Raw genomic sequence first — 14,571 nt, 5'->3', positions numbered from 1 at the left:
ACAGATTAGGCGTGTCTTATTAATTGAGCAAGCAAATATCCACATGTCAAGAATTATTGACATGTGAAAAGAGAATACAGTGGTCCCTCGCTATAACGCGGTTCACCTGTCGTGGCCTCGGAGTCTCACTGGGTATTTAGTCCAATTTTGCATGCCTTTTTTTTTTTTACAGTGTTCTGTGTTCTGCGTATCTGTTTATAAAAATCTTCTCGCCCAGAAGAGAAAAGAGCGCCAACAACTACTCATAACTGTGTTTGTCACTCGGAAACAAACACCTGCTGCAGCGAGGTGTGGTGGAAAAAGGCGCGGCGGCGCCGCACGACGAAGAGGCCCAATATGTGACATACTGGCGAGTCACTATTAATAATTTCTTATGTGTCCGACCTCGTTCGTTGATCGTTAAAACTAAATTCGTTAGTTCTAAATGCCATCATAATTATTTATAGGAATACGTTCTATTTTTATTTCTCAAACAAATGTTTGGGCCTGAAAACAGTTTTTCCTACTAAGGTTTGGATTTTGAGAGTGTTTACACACAAGAGAAAAGTGAGAGAATGTTCATGCCTGATTGTGAAGGTGTATAAAGTGTGTTTACAGGGGTTTTACAACTTTGAAACGTCTATAATAATTGTAAAAAATGACGCTGACTACGTCGCGGTTTCGAGTATTACGGGCTATTTTTTAGAATGTAACTGCAGCAATAAACGAGGGAACACTAACACTTTTTTGATTATACTACAAAACAATTGATGCGACGGCAGCTTTTGACGCTCTATTGGCACGCGTCGTGATTGGTGGAGTTCTTTTTCTTTGCCGTCCTCCTGGCTTCCATGTCGTAAAATGAGGGTGTGTCTGAAGCGGAGTCTGAATATTTATGGGTGTGTTTATTATAATTACGAACTCAGCCACATGGGGTGTGCAGCCAGTACATTCTGAGTGCCGGCCCGGATAAATGAGGAGGGTTGCGTCAGGAAGGGCATCCGGAGTAAAACAAGCCAACCCAACTATGCAGACTCAGAATCGAATTCCCATACCGGATCGGTCGCAGCCGGGGTTAACAACGTCCGCCACCGGTGCTATTGCCCAACAGGGTGCCGGTGGAATTTGGGCTACTGCTGGGCGAAGACGACGAAGAAGAGGAGGAAAACGTTGCCACGAACAGCGGGAGAAGAAGAAAACTAGAAGGGTGGAAATGAGAGTGGGGACTTTGAATGTTGGTAGTATGACTGGTAAAGGGAGAGAGCTGGCTGATATGATGGAGAGGAGAAAGGTAGACATATTGTGTGTGCAAGAGACCAAGTGGAAGGGAAGTAAGACCAGGAGCATCGGCGGTGGGTACATGTTGTTGTACCATGGTGAGGACAGGAAGAGAAATGGTGTTGGGGTCATTTTAAAGGAAGAGTATGTTAAAAGTGTGTTGGAGGTTAAGCGAGTGTCTGACAGGGTGATGAGTGTGAAGTTGGAAATTGAAGGGGTGATGATGAATATCATCAGTGCATATGCCCCACAGGTAGGTTGTGAGATGAAGGAGAAAGAAGATTTCTGGAGTGTGTTAGATGAGGTGGTGGAGAGTGTGCCCAAGCATGAAAGAGTGGTGATAGGAGCAGACTTCAATGGGCATGTTGGTGAAGGGAACAGAGGTGATGAGGAAGTAATGGGTAGATATGGTATCAAGGATAGGAATGGGGAAGGACAGATGGTAGTTGATTTGCAAAAAGGATGGAAATGGCTGTGGTGAATACCTACTTTAAGAAAAGGGAGGAGCACAGGGTAACATATAAGAGTGGAGGAAGGTGCACACAGGTGGACTACATTCTTTATAGGAGATGCAAGCTAAAAGAAATCACAGACTGTAAGGTGGTAGCAGGAGAGAGTGTCACTAGACAGCATAGGATGGTTGTTTGTAGGATGACTTTAGAGGTAAAGAAGAAGAAGAGAGTGAGAGCTCAACAAAGGATCAGGTGGTGGAAGCTGAAGGAGGAAGACTGTTGTGTGAAATTTAGCGAGCAGGTGAGAGAAGCACTAGTTGGAGGGGAAGCAATTTTGGACAACTGGAAAAGTACTGCAGATGTGGTGAGGGAGACAGCTAGGGCAGTACTGGGTATGACATCTGGACAGTGGAAGGAAGACAAGGAGACTTGGTGGTGGAATGAAGAGGTCCAGGAAAGCATAAGGAGAAAGAGGTCGGCGAAAAAGTTTTGGGATAGTCGGAGAGATGAAGAAAGTAGACAGGAGTAAAAGGAGATGCGGCGTAAGGCGAGAAGATAAGTGGCAAAAGCAAAGGAAAAGGCATATTGTGAGCTGTACAAGAAGTTGAATGGTAAGGAAGGAGAAAAGGACTTGTACCGATTGGCCAGACAAAGGGACAGAGCTGGAAAGGATGTGCAGCAGGTTAGGGTGGTAAAAGATGCACATGGTAATGTGCTGACAAGTGAGGAGTGTGTGCTGAGAAGGTGGAGGGAATATTTTGAAGAGTTGATGAATAAAGAAAATGAGTGAGAGAAAAGGGTGGATGATGTGGTGAGAGTAAATCAGGAAGTAAAAGAGATTAGCAAGGAAGAAGTGAGGGCTGCTATGAAGAGGATGAAGAGTGGAAAGGCAGTTGGTCCAGATGACATTCCAATGGAGGCATGGAAATGTCTAGGAGACATGGCAGTAGAGTTTCTAACCAGATTGTTTAATAAAATCTTGGAAAGTGAGAGGATGCCTGAGGAGTGGAGATGAAGTGTGCTGGTTCCTATTTTCAAGAACAAGGGTGATGTGCAGAGCTGCAGTAACTACAGAGGCATAAAGCTGATCAGCCACAGCATGAAGTTATGGGAAAGAGTAGTAGAAGCTAGGCTTAGAAAACAGGTGAAGATCTGTGAGCAGCAATATGGTTTCATGCCGAGAAAGAGCACTACGATGCAATGTTTGCTCTGAGAATACTGTTGGAAAAGTACAGAGAAGGACAGAAAGAGTTACATTGTGTGTTTGTGGACTTAGAAAAAGCTTATGATAGGGTGCCAAGAGAAGAGTTGTGGCATTGTATGAGGAAGTCTGGAGTGGCAGAGAAGTATGTTAGGGTAGTGCAGGACATGTACAAGAATAGTGTGACAGCGGTGAGATGCGCAGTCGGAATGACAGACTCATTCAAGGTGGAGGTGGGATTACACCAAGGATCAGCTCTGAGTCCTTTCTTGTTTGCAGTGGTGATGGACAGGTTGACAGATGAGATCAGACAGGAGTCCCCATGGACTATGATGTTTGCAGATGACATTGTGATCTGTAGTGAGAGTAGAGAGCAAGTTGAGTCTAGTCTGGAGAGGTGGGGATATGCTCTGGAGAGCAGGGGAATGAAAGTCAGTAGAAGCAAGACTGAGTACATGTGTGTGAATGGGAGGGAGCCCAGTGGAATAGTGCAGTTACAAGGAGTAGAAGTGTTGAAAGTAGATGAGTTTAAATATTTGGGGTCAACTGTTCAAAGTAATAGAGAGTGTGGTAGAGAGGTGAAGAAGAGAGTGCGGGCAGGGTGGAGTGGGTGGAGAAAGGTGGCAGGAGTGATTTGTGACCGAAGAATATCAGCAAGAGTGAAGGGGAAAGTTTACAAAACAGTAGTGAGACCAGCTATGTTGTATGGTTTAGAGACAGTGGCACTAACAAAAAGACAGGAGGCAGAGCTGGAGGTGGCAGAGCTGAAGATGTTGAGATTCTCTTTGGGAGTGACAAGAATGGACAAGATTAGGAATGAACATATCAGAGGGACAGCTCAGGTGGGACGGTTTGGAGACAAAGTCAGAGAGGCGAGATTGAGATGGTTTGGACATGTGCAGAGGAGGGACCCAGGGTATATAGGGAGAAGGATGCTGAGGATGGAGCCACCAGGCAGGAGGAGAAGAGGGAGACCAAAGAGGAGGTTCACGGATGTGCTGAGAGAGGACATGCAGGTGGTTGGTGTGACAGAGGAAGATACAGAGGACAGGGTGAGATGGAAACGATTGATCTGCTGTGGTGACCCCTAACGGGAAGAGCCGAAAGACAAAGAAGAAGAAGTTTATTATAATTACGATCGTTTCCACCCGCCGCATTTATCAAGGTCACGTCAGGCGTACGCCAGAAATGGGCAGGTGCGCACTGCTTGATACATGTCACGGCAACTTTGGTGTATTTCAAGTTTACACCGTAAATTTACGCCACAAGTGCGCAACTTTGATACATGAGGTCCAATGTGAAAATCCCTCTTTGTGCTAAACGTTGTATACTGGGAATATATCCGGAGGGTTTCAAACAAACAAAGATACAGATTAAACTACTGGACTTTGGACTTTTACACGCCAGAAGAGCTATTGCTTTATGTTGGAAGAACGTGGATGCTCCCTCTTTAAAATTATGGACAAAGGAACTTTCAGAGTGTGTTGGATTGGAGAAATTAACGTATATTGTCAAAGGACGTCAGCAGGACCTTTATTCTTTTTTGGAAACCTTATACAAATATTATAGAATCAGATAAATAGAGTTGTGAAACCTATTTACTATATTTGATGTTTACTGTTTAGTTATTTTATTATTATTTATGTTTATTTTGTTATTTAATTGAACACTATAGGTTGATATGCTTTAAGTACATCGGTAAGCCTTTTACCAACTGTATTTTGTTTCTGGGGTCCTCTTTGTGTAAATTTGCCAGGGATGTGTGAGTGTGTGTGAATGATTGCAATTTGTGTTATGTTCAAATGTTCATGTTTGTACAAATTAAAACTTGTTTAAAATCAATAAAAAAAATTTGAAAAAAAAAAAAAAGAACTTCCAACCTAAGTATGAATCAAACTGGGACTACATCCTATTTGATCGATGCGGTGGCACTGACAGTCCTGAAACGTCCTGAAAAGTCAGTGGCAGTAAAAAAAATAAATATTTACATTTTGTCCTGCCACACGTGAACCCACCACACGAGGATTTGAGTGAGTGTATGATTGCTTCAAATGTTTCTTATACATATTCATTACCTTAATAATGCCAGTATTTTGCTTCCTACACACATGGAAAAAATTGTTGGCATCCCTATATTTTATGTACACATTTTAATATATGGTCAGAAATAAATGCAAACAAAGCACTTTTATAGTCTTTTTTTAAGAGAAGGTAGGGGAACATTTCCAATATGTCTTGGACATCATTTACATCAATCTTTAAAAAATACAAACAGTATGGCACTGCATGGTAAATCTGTCTGGAGGAGGCAGCTAAATGTTATGGGCACTCCAGATAAGCTTAGTATCAGGCCGACTAACACGTGTGTTAGCACTAGTCCAAAAGATGATGGCTGTCGGACTGTTTTGAGACGGAAGAAGTCATGTAGGGCTAGCTGCCCGATTGTGGTACCTGGATTACAGTTGCCACTGCGAACTGTGAACCATTTTCCAGCCTTGGATATGCCTGTTGTTAGTACTCCAAGTCCACGGGTGACTTCTACCCCTATGTCCAGGCCGAAACACCAAGTGTTAGTGATAGGGGACTCTATCACCCGGAAAGTTAGATAACAGACGCCAGCTGAAGTGAAATGTATTACTGGGGCCAGAGCACCCTGCATTGCCTCTCACCTTTGGTGCTAATGTTACACAAGGGCAGAGAGCCAAAGGAACACAACACTAAGTATAGCCACATAGTTGTTCATGTCGGTGCCAATGATATCAGGATGAGATACTTGGAGGTCACAAAAATGGACATAGAAAGGACTTGTGACCTTGCAAGAAAGATGTGTCAGCATCAATTAATAGTCTCTGGTCTCCTCCGCTCCCGGGGTAACGAGAGGTGTTTAGCAGGTTGGCATCATTGAATAGCTGGCAGGTGTATTTTGTAGACAGCAAGGCTTTAGTTTCATTGATAACTGACCTTATTTTTGGGGCTGCCAAGGCTTGCTGATGCCGGATGACCTACACCCTACTGGGGAAGGCACAGTCATCTTATCTGCGAACAAAGATTTTTTTTCTGCTTGGGATTTCAGTGAAGGCGGTCGCATCTCATCCTCTGTCCTCTCCTCTGTGTTTCTGCCCCTACCCCACCCCACCCCGGCCTCTGATCTGCCAGTCCCGGGAGGCCACGCTGCACAAGCTGCAGCGCCCCCACCCCCTACCCCCCAAGGCCGGCTGTGCGGGACTCTGCTGCGGCCTACACTCACCTTGCCTCAATTCGGATGACAGACTGCTCCAAAGTTTAGTGCCCATAAACAATATCAAATGTATATGTGTGGTTGTTTAATTCTGATGTGTGCCATTGTTACATTCAACTTGTAATAACTGTGGATTAATTGTTGCATTTTGTCTGAGATAATTGGGTGTGAAGATAATTTCGTTGCACTTCTAAGTGTAATGACAATAAATGATCATCATCATCATCATCATCATAGATAGAGCTGTACAGGGAGGGTAATATTAGGACTCTACAGCAGGCCACAGAGCAGGTGATTAGAGAACTTGCAAGGGTTACAACTAATGTGGGCATGAAATCCATTAGCTTAGTGGAGCAATTAGCACAGAAAATCCATTATGGTGACAGTGGAGATTATGTGGCAGGGAGGGAAATTTGTCAAGTTGAGACTGTGGTCTTTGTCTGCAGGTGTGTCCATAAAGAGCATAGAGGGATATGTTTGCAAACTTAACACCTGTTACTACATTGGATGACACCAAAATTGAGGATTTCCCACTGGCTGTTCCTGCAACATCAAATATTTTGTGTCTGATACCTACAACCCGCATGGAACTCACTCACTCATCACTCATTCAACTGCTTATCTGGGATCGGGTCGCGGAGGCAACAGCTCCTGCAGGGGACCCCAGACTTCCCTTTCACAGGCCACACTGACCACCTCTGACTGGGGGATCCCAAGGCATTCCCAAGCTAGTGTGGAGTTATAATCTCTCCACCTAGTCCTGAGTCTTCCCTGGGGTCTACTCCCAGATGGACATGCCTGGAACGCCTCCCGAGGGAGGCACCCATGGGGCATCCTTACCAGAAGCCAAATCACTTCAGCTGGCTCCTTTCAACACGAAGGAGTGAGATCTAAAAACCAGATCTAAAAATCAGTGATGCAGATCTCATCCAGTCTTGTTCTCTGAACTATTTCCCTGCACTATGCAGCTGAAGAAAATGATGACATATTGTGAATAAAACTCCTCATCAACAGCTACAAATTTTTGAAGAGTCATTTTAGCCATTGCACGATTGTGAAAATACACTTTGAATGAAAACTGAACTACCAGATGAAATGTTTACAGCAGTGTGTAAACTGTCTTGGGTGACAGTAATTTACACACTCCTGTAAATATTTTACTGGTAGCTGAGGCTCTCTTCCAAAATCTTCATGAAAACTGCCTTGAGTAATATGTTATTATAAACGTCTTACAAGTTTGAAGGAAATATGTTTTATGTTGTCCACACACACACACACACACACACACACACACACACACACACACACACACACACACACACACACACACACACACACACACACACACACACACACACAACACACACACACGCACACCAGTGAGAACAATACCCTGCTTTTGTCGCTTGACCGATGTGCAGGGTAATAATACACATAGCTTTCATCATTCTCTTTAAGCTGAAAAAAAAAATCACAAATTTACAGAACATACGAGGTCTGTCAATAAAGTATAGGTCCTTTTTATTTTTTTCAAAAACTATATGGATTTCATTCATATGTTTTTACGTCAGACATGCTCAGTGATGCCGGTAACGCGTTACTTAACGCGTTACTCTAATCTGACCACTTATTTTAGTAACGAGTAATCTAACGCGTTAATCTTTCCAAATCAGTAATCAGATTAAAGTTGCTTCTCCATGTCACTGTGCGTTACTATTATTTTTCATTGTGGGTCGATAGCAGCATTAAACTTGGTCCGTGGGCAGGAGGTCGGGGTTCGACTGAACTGCCCACTTTAAGTGAGCTGTGAGCTTTTCATCCACGGTTTTTTTGCAGCTGCTCGACTCGTCCTCACCTCTTAAAGCGCGGTGATCAGCACACCTGCACTGAGCTTTACAAAGACATTTTTATACTTTTTTCCCCTCCTTTATTTAGAATTCTGAGCTGAGCCGCTCCGTATCGTCTCGTTAAAAACAGCTGATACTCTGCGACGTGTCAACAACTAACACTATTTTCCACTCAAATGCACCTAAACTCCCTTTCTGAGGACCACATGATGTGAAAACGCAATAAAACTTTCTTACCTGTAAATCTGGTCATGTTTTCTGCATAAATAAATGTTATCCATTCTTTGTGCTCAAACGCCAAAGCAGGGGCGAATCCAGATGGAATGGGGGCGTGGGGCAGGGATGTGCCCCACGCCCCCACAACACCCCTAGATTAAAGGTCCAGTTTTGAAGCCGTTTTTTTACTACAACTACTAATATTGCTTGAAATAATAATAATTTCGACAAGTAAAATGTTTAGAGAGAATTTAAATGTTAGAAAAATGTTAGAATTTAATAGTTACATTTATAAACAATGTAGGTTTGAAATTGCAAGTTTTACTGTTACAGTGCTGTCAACAGTTAAATATGAGGTCAAGAAAGAGGTCTTTATTTTACTTTTTATAAAACAAGTATTTATTTTCATTGAAGTCAAGAAAGGGTGACTATAAAGTGAGTTTTGGCAAAACAGGTATCATTGTCATGTTGACGTGGGTTGTTGTCGGCAGCTGGGGAAAGTAACTAAAAAAGTAACTAGTAATCTAACTTAGTTACTTTTACAATTGAGTAATCAGTAAAGTAACTAAGTTACTTTTTCAAGGAGTAATCAGTAATTGGATTACTTTTTCAAAGTAACTGTGGCAACACTGGACATGCTTGAACCCTTGTGCGCATGCGTGAGTTTTTCCACACCTGTCGGTGACGTCATTCGCCTGTGAGCACTCCTTGTGGGAGGAGTCGTCCAGCCCCTCGTTGGAATTCCTTTGTCTGAGAAGTTGCTGAGAGACTGGCGCTTTGTTTGATCAAATTTTTTTCTAAACCTGTAAGGCACATCGAAGTGGACATGGTTCGAAAAATTAAGCTGGTTTTCGGTGAAAATTTTAACGGCTGATGAGAGATTTTGAGGTGATACTGTCGCTTTAAGGACTTCCCACTGAGCGAGACGTCGTGCAGCGCTCCCAGGCGCCATCGTCAGCCTGTTTCAAGCTGAAAACCTCCACATTTCAGGCTCTATTGATCCAGGACGTCGTGAGAGAACAGAGAAGTTTCAGAAGAAGTCGGTTTCAGCATTTTATCCGGATATTCCACTGTTAAGGAGATTTTTTTAATGAAAGACGTGCGGACGGATTGCAGCGTCGGCTCGCAGCTGCTGTGACGCTCCACCACAGGAAAAACACCTCTGTTGAAAGCCTTAAGGACAAGTTGGAACATGTCCAGCTGTTAAACAATTTCTCATATACTCACTCCACTGAAAGCCATTAAAAGCCGCCTGGATTTTACAAATGGTTATCAACACGGAGGTGTTTTTCCTGTGCCGCCGCACCGCGCCGACTGCCTCCCGACGTGCGGACCCGCCCGCATGTCTTTCATTAAAAAAATCTCCTTTAACAGTGGAATATCCGGATAAAATGCTGAAACCGACTTCTTCTGAAACTTCTCTGTTCTCTCACGACGTCCTGGATCATTAGAGCCTGAAATGTGGAGGTTTTCAGCTTGAAACAGGCTGACGACGGCGCCTGAGAGCGCTGTGTGACGTCCCGCACCATGGGAAGTCCTTAAAGCGACAGTATCACCTCAAAATCTCTCATCAGCCGTTAAAATTTTCACCGAAAACCAGCTTAATTTTTCGAACCGTGTCCACTTCGATGTGTCTCACAGGTTTAGAAAAAATTTTGATCAAACAAAGCGCCAGTCTCTCAGCAACTTCTCAGACAAAGGAATTCTGACGAGGGGCTGGACGACTCCTCCCACAAGGAGTGCTCACAGGCGAATGACGTCACCGACAGGCATGGAAAAACTCACGTATGCGCACGAGGGTTCAAGCATGTCTGATGTAAAAACATATGAATGAAATCCATATAGTTTTTGAAAAAAATAAAAAGGACCTATAATTTATTGACAGACCTTGTATGTTATAATGATAAAACCTGAATTACCAAAGCATAAAGCAAGAACGCATTTTTAACATAAATAGGGAAATACTTATAAAAGTTTGCATACCCTCTCCACTTTCATCCTTCAGGGCTCAACGTAAAGTGCAACAAAACGTGCAGTCAGAATCCACAACACTGCTGTGTTCAGTAATCATGGTGGGGTGAAGGGCTTTACATCATTATCTATCATCATTATCTATCTAACGGGCTCAAACAATCTATATTTTAATAGCCAAGTGGCCTCTGTGTATGTGTGTGTGTGGCTTTGATTACACAAAACCTGGAGAGAGCTGAAATTTGCAGTTTGCTATGCTTATGTAGTATTTTGGGTCAAGGATGAATGCTGCGAAAACGGAAAGTTGATAGAACAAATATTTTTGGAGAAATGAGCAATTTTAGCTAACCAATAAACAATGGATACTGTGCTGCAATGCACCATGGGAGTTCGGGTTTTGAGGTTTTAAATGTTATTGTGGTTTATGTTAGTTTAACAGCGTTGTTAGTGTTATTTATTTATTGTGATTTTGTAGCTCAGTTGGTTTAGGCAGTTTAGTTTAGTTTAGTTTCATGTTGATACCATGAGTGAAATATTTAGTGGTTTTAATGTCTTCAGCCACTATCTTTGTCAAATTAAAACCACCTTCTTACAGCTGGTGTGCTCTTGCATATTGCTAACTACTTTCTGGACTCATGCTATTCCAGCAGTGGACGGTAAGTCATCTTTATATTAAAAGCGTGAGTGTGGTTAGTGACAGTAAATTAACATTTAAAAATTACATAATTTAACAAGGGCAGCATGGTGGATTAGTGGTTAGCACTGTTGCCTCACAGCAAGAAGGTCATGGGTTCAATTCCCACCTGTGGCCTTTCTATGTGGAGTTTGCATGTTCTCCCCATGTTTGCATGGGTTTCCTCCAGGTGCTCCGGTTTCCTCCCACATCCAAAGACATGCGGGTTGGGTGGATTGGAATCTTTAAATTGTCCATAGATGTGCGAGTGAGTGTGTATGTGTTTGTTTGTCTGTTTGTGGCCCTGCAACAGACTGGCATCCTGTCCTGGGTGTACCCCGCCTTGCGCTCTATGACTGCTGGGATAGGCTCTAGCCCCCCGCAACCCTTGATTGGACTAAGCGGTTGAAGATGAGTGTGTATAATTTAACAGGAAATAAAAGGGTTGTGCTATTTTATTTATTTATTTGCTGATTCCAGGATGTTGTGCATTTGGATGCACAAATAGACACAACAAGGGCTTGAAGATGTACAGATTCCCTTCAGATCCGAACTGAAGAAAAGTTTGGGAAAATAAAGTCAGCCATGTGGGATGGAAGCGACTTCATCATCAAAGCTGTGAGAGGTAAATTTACTGTTCAGTCCCATGTACAGTAAAACTCACCTAAACTGTCATTGTATGAACCGTATGTTTTTGTATGGTTTTCCATGTAATAAACACTATACATAACAGATTTTGTTTAGCAGCTTTTCGCTCACATCGGATAAAATACCCTGCCCAGTTGCAATGTATTTCCATTAAAAACCCCTCGCATGTAACCAGACAGAGCATTCTGGTCGTACACAGTAACAGAGGTACAAAATTAAAGTTCAGCACTGACATTCGTCAATTCGAAGAAAGTGGGACTGCAGTCATTTCCGTGATTAAAAGCCTGACCGTTTATTTTTTTGAAACCGGACCTGCAGCCTAACATGCCCCTGTTAAATCAGACACAGCAAAAGGCTGTGATTTGAAACTTTTCTGCTTTCACTCTTTCCTCTCATGTTTTAATAGGTTTTGCAGTGCGCACGCTGATAAGAAATGGATCAGAAAAGACTGCAAATTTACAACACGGAGTTGGAAAAAGAGAAAATTTTACAGCTTACCTTTGAATTGGAGGTGATGATTGTAGAAAAAAGCTTGTTGAGGGTCAAATTAATCCATAAAAAAGCATAATCCAGCGATGGTGAACTGCAAAACTGTCACGCACCTTGACATCATGACACGGAGTTACAGAGCTGCAGAGGCATAAATCAGGCTTTCAATTAATTAAATAAATTATCATAAATTGTAAATTTCTATATATTTGGTAGCTTAACTATTTTATATTTATTTTGATAGTACCTGTACCTGGATGTGTTACTGTATGTGGTTAACTCAGAAAAAAAGTTGAAAAGATAAAGGGTTCATTCTGTAGTTCAGCAATTGGCCCCAAAATGGCGCCATGTTCTCAGTTGACGGTACTGTCTGAATAAAGGGACTTGCTAACAGCTTTGTTTCTGGTATATTATGTAAAAGCTAGTGAGAAATAAACACTTCTAAAAACTGAAAATGCTGTTTTTGTAACATGATAACACCTCTGGAGTCATTTACAAGACATCTTGCAGACGTTAACTTACATGCCAACTTTTGTTAACTCAACGCTAACTTTCTATGGCGTTAAATTTCATTTCTCATTTCTCTTTTCTCTAGGTGGAAATGCACAGAGGGTGATCTACAAATATTCCTTGATTTGCACAGCATGAACAAATGATGATTTGATTTGAACATGTACAAAGTGTATTGTACATAAGACATTAAACAACTGCAAATTATAAAGAACACAATGCTCATACGGCCAAGGGGATTTCAGCATATTTCTTCAGGTAAGCCCCTTGAGCATAAAGCTGTCATGTTCAGCTACACACAGTTCACAATTTATTCTGGAGGCTGCCCAGTAGAGTCTACTGGCTGATGGAGCAGACAAGGATTGTGTATCTTACTCAAGCACTGGTAGTGAGTGAATGTACAGTTTCACGTCCTCCTCCAGAGTCCCACTGGGTTTTTTTCTTTGCTTTATTGTTACCTTCTTTGGTGACACTAAAGCAGTTTAGGATACATTCAGGACATCATTCAGTTGGTAAAATGAAACAATTAATTTGTTATTGGTTCCTCTCCACATGTGATCTCAACATGTACAACTTAACAAGTGCGGAAAAAAACCTGAAGAGATGCTTGGAGAGAGCCTGCAAACCAAACACTAAGAAATAAAGTTTTCAGAAGTAAGACGCACAAGGAAGCGTGTTTGTGTTACCAGTAGCCTCTTGTGTACCTCGCAGCTTCTTCTGCCAATTCATCTCATTGAAGAGGTCCTCAGAACGCAGGAAGAAGTCGTTGATTTTGCTGCCCTGCTCATCCCGCTGTGTGGTGTAGTAGACACGCAGTTTGGACTCTTGGGTGAGGAATTCACAGATGTTTGGTACAGGAAAGACTATCTGTTCCATAGTGCGGTCCAGCCGTACAATCTGAACACAGCAACAGACAAACATTAAATGTCATCTCCAACAAAGAGCCCTTTTACATTACAACAGCAACTGAAATTAGAAAGTGTACCATAAGGGAACTGATGCTAGATATAGTTGTTGTGTTGGGATGTAACGATACTCTCAGCTCACGATTCAATGAAATTTAAGATTTTGAATTCACATTGTGATTTTCTCATGATTTTTTTTTAACAAAATCAGTTGCAGAGAAATTATGAATGAAAACTATTCCTTTACTGATATAAACTGCAAAACAACATGCCTACATTGTGCAATTGGAATTATATTTTTTTAAATAAACCCCATATCAAAATAAGTAAATAAAAATATTGTACCACACCACTGACTTTTGAAACACATTTACTTCAATTTTAAACTTATGATGCTTCAACTACATTATTTTATTCTTAAACATAACAAAAAGTAAGTCAAAGACCCACAATATCCACTGTGAGAAGTATTCTACTACTTTGAAAAACTAATATTCATAACCCTGAAATCTTAACAGCAATTATTGAATTACTTCTATAAAATATGATATAAATAAAAACACAAATGCCATTTATATTTTTCTTGTCTTGACATTAATTTGGAAAGCATCACGTGATAAAAGGAGCATTCTGATTGGCCACTGGCTCGGCCCAGCTCCAGTCAGGAGAAAGTACAGCATTTATCCCTTCATATGTTTGGACTGCCTCTTCGAATTTGATGTTGTAAAGCTCTAAATTATTGTCTGCCGCACCCAGCCACACAGCACTGGAATTCAATCCATGTTTCAATGAAAGTGATGCATTAAAGACACATTTTGCACACCTGGAAACGTCTCCAGTGAAGCGCAGTGATGTTGGTTTTACGTTGGATATTCAATCGTTACATTGTTCATTACACATTGTGGTGAGATTGGTTTCCACCAGAAACCATATACAAACTGTAGCGCATGCTGTGGCGTAGATTGCGTCATCATGTGCATGGTTCACCCTCTCCTATAAGCAGTGATACTGTATTTGCTGTTCTTTTTTCCCTACCTTCAAGCCAACTGGATGTCTTTGGTACCAGGTCTTTTCAAAGGATCCTTGGTACCGCTGAAATAACTATGTTGCCATTTGGCCTGTTTCTCTGTGCATGATCCAGCAAGCAGATGTTTGAGTGTTGAG

The 14,571-nt window shown here is 41.9% G+C and overlaps 1 protein-coding gene across 1 annotated transcript in view; it reads right to left on the bottom strand.

The window, feature by feature from the left end:
* The window catches only part of LOC117507641 (inositol 1,4,5-trisphosphate receptor type 1-like), a 535,403-nt gene that overhangs the window by 128,257 nt on the left and 392,575 nt on the right, over positions 1 to 14,571 (bottom strand). Inside the window, exon 51 of the mRNA XM_034167459.1 lies at positions 13,207 to 13,399. Coding sequence (XP_034023350.1) covers positions 13,207 to 13,399 — 193 coding nt within the window. The remainder of the gene's footprint in view (positions 1 to 13,206; positions 13,400 to 14,571) is intronic.

This window comes from Thalassophryne amazonica, chromosome 3, assembly GCF_902500255.1.
Source record: "Thalassophryne amazonica chromosome 3, fThaAma1.1, whole genome shotgun sequence".
In the NCBI taxonomy this organism is placed as follows: domain Eukaryota; kingdom Metazoa; phylum Chordata; class Actinopteri; order Batrachoidiformes; family Batrachoididae; genus Thalassophryne; species Thalassophryne amazonica.
This window is presented reverse-complemented; position numbering and strand designations above follow the sequence as displayed.